The following is a 2,249-nucleotide window of genomic DNA, read 5'->3' as shown; positions in this document are numbered from 1 at the left end:
GGGGATTCCACTGGGGTTCCGAAGCCAAGGACTCCTGCTACACATCACTAGTGGAATCGCACAATTGCTCCATAATAGCCACAACTGCTCTTAACGTAGAAGGCACCTGGCAAATCTTTGACGGCATCCTTGCTGTCAGACTTGGCTCCTTCCCAGTACTATCTAGTACTGGAGGGGGAAGTACAAGCATAAACCTGATGTTTTAAACCCACAAATTCACAGTGTTGAGACAGAGAAGCCCTGTATTATCAGCACAATTCCACTTGTGAAATTTCAATTTTGTAGCAATCGCTAATAGGGTCATTGAGAAGTCCTTTGAAAATGACCCAAGGAAACTGTCTAAATGACTCTGTTCCTATTGAGATGAGGATATCATAACATTGCCTGTATCTGTTATCCTCTGCTCTGTAACAAATTACCCCAAAAATTAGTGGTTCAAAACAATAACTAACAGTTACCATCTCATACAGTTTCTGTGGGTCAGGGATTCAGGAGAGGCTTAGCTGGGTGGTTCCGGCTTGGGGTCCCTCAAGAGGCTGCAGTCAGGGTGTTAGCCAGGGCTCCATCATCTGAAGGCTCGACTGGGGCTGGAGGAGCCACTTCCAAGGTGGCTTGCGCACGTGCCTGGCTAGTTGGTGCTGGTTATTGGTGGGATTCCTCAGTTTCTTTTTTGTTTTTTAGTTTTATGATTTTATTAACATAAATATGACATGTACATAAGCTGCCTATTCATTTTCTTCGCTACACAGCCTGCCATTGGGATTGGTGACTCTGATGGCCAGCTGGGCTGCTCTTTCCACAATGGCTTTGTGGTTCTTGGAGGATACATTGTGAGCAATCTCTGCACAATAAGATTTGTTGCACATCAGCAGGACTTCAAGCTCCTTGACATTGTGGACTAGGAACTTCCGGAAGCCACTGGGCTTGTGCTTTGTTTTCTTGTTGCTCCTGTAACCAATGTTGGGCATCAAGATCTGGCCCTTGAATCTTCTGCGTACCCTATTGTCAATGCCTCTGGGTTTCCGCCAGTTGCGCTTAATTTTGACATATCGGTCTGACTGGTGCCGGATGAACTTCTTGGTCCTCTTTTTGACGATCTTGGGCTTCACCTGAGGTCTGAGGGCAGCCATGATGCCCAGCAATCGATGGCTGCCACCTCCACAGGCGGCGCTGAGGAAGAGCAATTCCTCAGTTTCTTGCCACATGAACTCCTCCATAGAGCTGACTGCTCCAGAGAATGATCCAACGGAAACAGGGCCAAAGCCACAATGCCTTTTATGATCTAGCCTTGGACTCACTTCTGCAATATCTTATTGGTTCCCAGGTTAGTTCTACTTGATGGGAAGGGGACTCCACCAGGATATAAAATCAGTCAGGGTACAAGGGCACTGTCTTGGAATGGCTACCACAGCATTGTACATTTGTCCCCAGCTGGGAACACTTGGTCCTCACTCACCTGGTTTGATTCAAAAATAGTTAGAAACTTCTCAACTTTTGAATGCAGGGAAGTGGGCTGACTCTTCAAACACATGCCAGGCCAGCCATTTTATTTGTTATTTTATTTTTTAAAAAAGATTTTATTTACTTATTCATGAGAGACACATACAAACACACACACACACACACACACACAGAGAGGCAGAAACACAGGCAGAGGGAGAAGCAGGCTCCACGAAGGGTGCCCGATGTGGGACTCAGTCCCAGGACTCCAGGATCATGCCCCTGGCCAAAGGCAGGCGCTAAACTGCTGAGCCACCCACAGATCCCAGGCCAGCCATTTTAAACACAATTGGGTGAAAGGCCAATTTACAGTTTATACCAATTGCTCACCCCAAGTGCTTGGAATCTGTTACACTTCCTAGCCACAGAGTGTCACTGGTGTAGGTGGTTTTGTCTGCCACACATCCTCATCTGTCCATGTTCATCCCATGGGGCCACTGGGCCATCATCCTCTGGCTGCAGGAATGAGCATGGGACCCTGGTCTGGCTAACTGTGGTGCCCCATTTCCCTGCCCAGAGTTATTGGTCCAAGGACAGGGCAAATGACCAAGCAAGGCCACCAGAATCCACCCCCCAAAAAAATTCAGTATGTGGATTCTGGAAGAGAGAGAAGCTCTCTCTTAATCTGAGTCATGAGCTAAGGGCTTACTGGGTAAACTGCAAACTGCCAGAAAGGGAAGAAGAAAACGAGAGAGGAGATTTTTTATTTGAGCACCTGGATCCAGCTATGACTGAAACTGATGAGATCC

The 2,249-nt window shown here is 47.2% G+C and overlaps 1 protein-coding gene across 1 annotated transcript; it reads right to left on the bottom strand.

Annotated features, from left to right (window-relative positions):
* Positions 1-725: 725 nt before the first annotated feature.
* Positions 726-1,130, bottom strand: LOC129497591 (60S ribosomal protein L32-like). The gene has a single exon (XM_055306566.1). The coding sequence runs from the start codon at positions 1,128-1,130 to the stop codon at positions 726-728; it is 405 nt and encodes a 134-aa protein (XP_055162541.1).
* Positions 1,131-2,249: the final 1,119 nt, after the last annotated feature.

Source organism: Nyctereutes procyonoides, unplaced genomic scaffold (assembly GCF_905146905.1).
Source record: "Nyctereutes procyonoides isolate TBG_1078 unplaced genomic scaffold, NYPRO_anot_genome, whole genome shotgun sequence".
Lineage (NCBI taxonomy): Eukaryota > Metazoa > Chordata > Mammalia > Carnivora > Canidae > Nyctereutes > Nyctereutes procyonoides.
The sequence above is the reverse complement of the archived record's forward strand: the minus strand, read 5'-3'. Positions and strand labels throughout refer to the sequence as shown.

Excerpts from the sequence above, each read along its gene's own strand:
- LOC129497591 (XM_055306566.1), bottom strand. The coding sequence starts at position 1,130 with ATGGCTGCCCTCAGACCTCAGGTGAAGCCCAAGATCGTCAAAAAGAGG.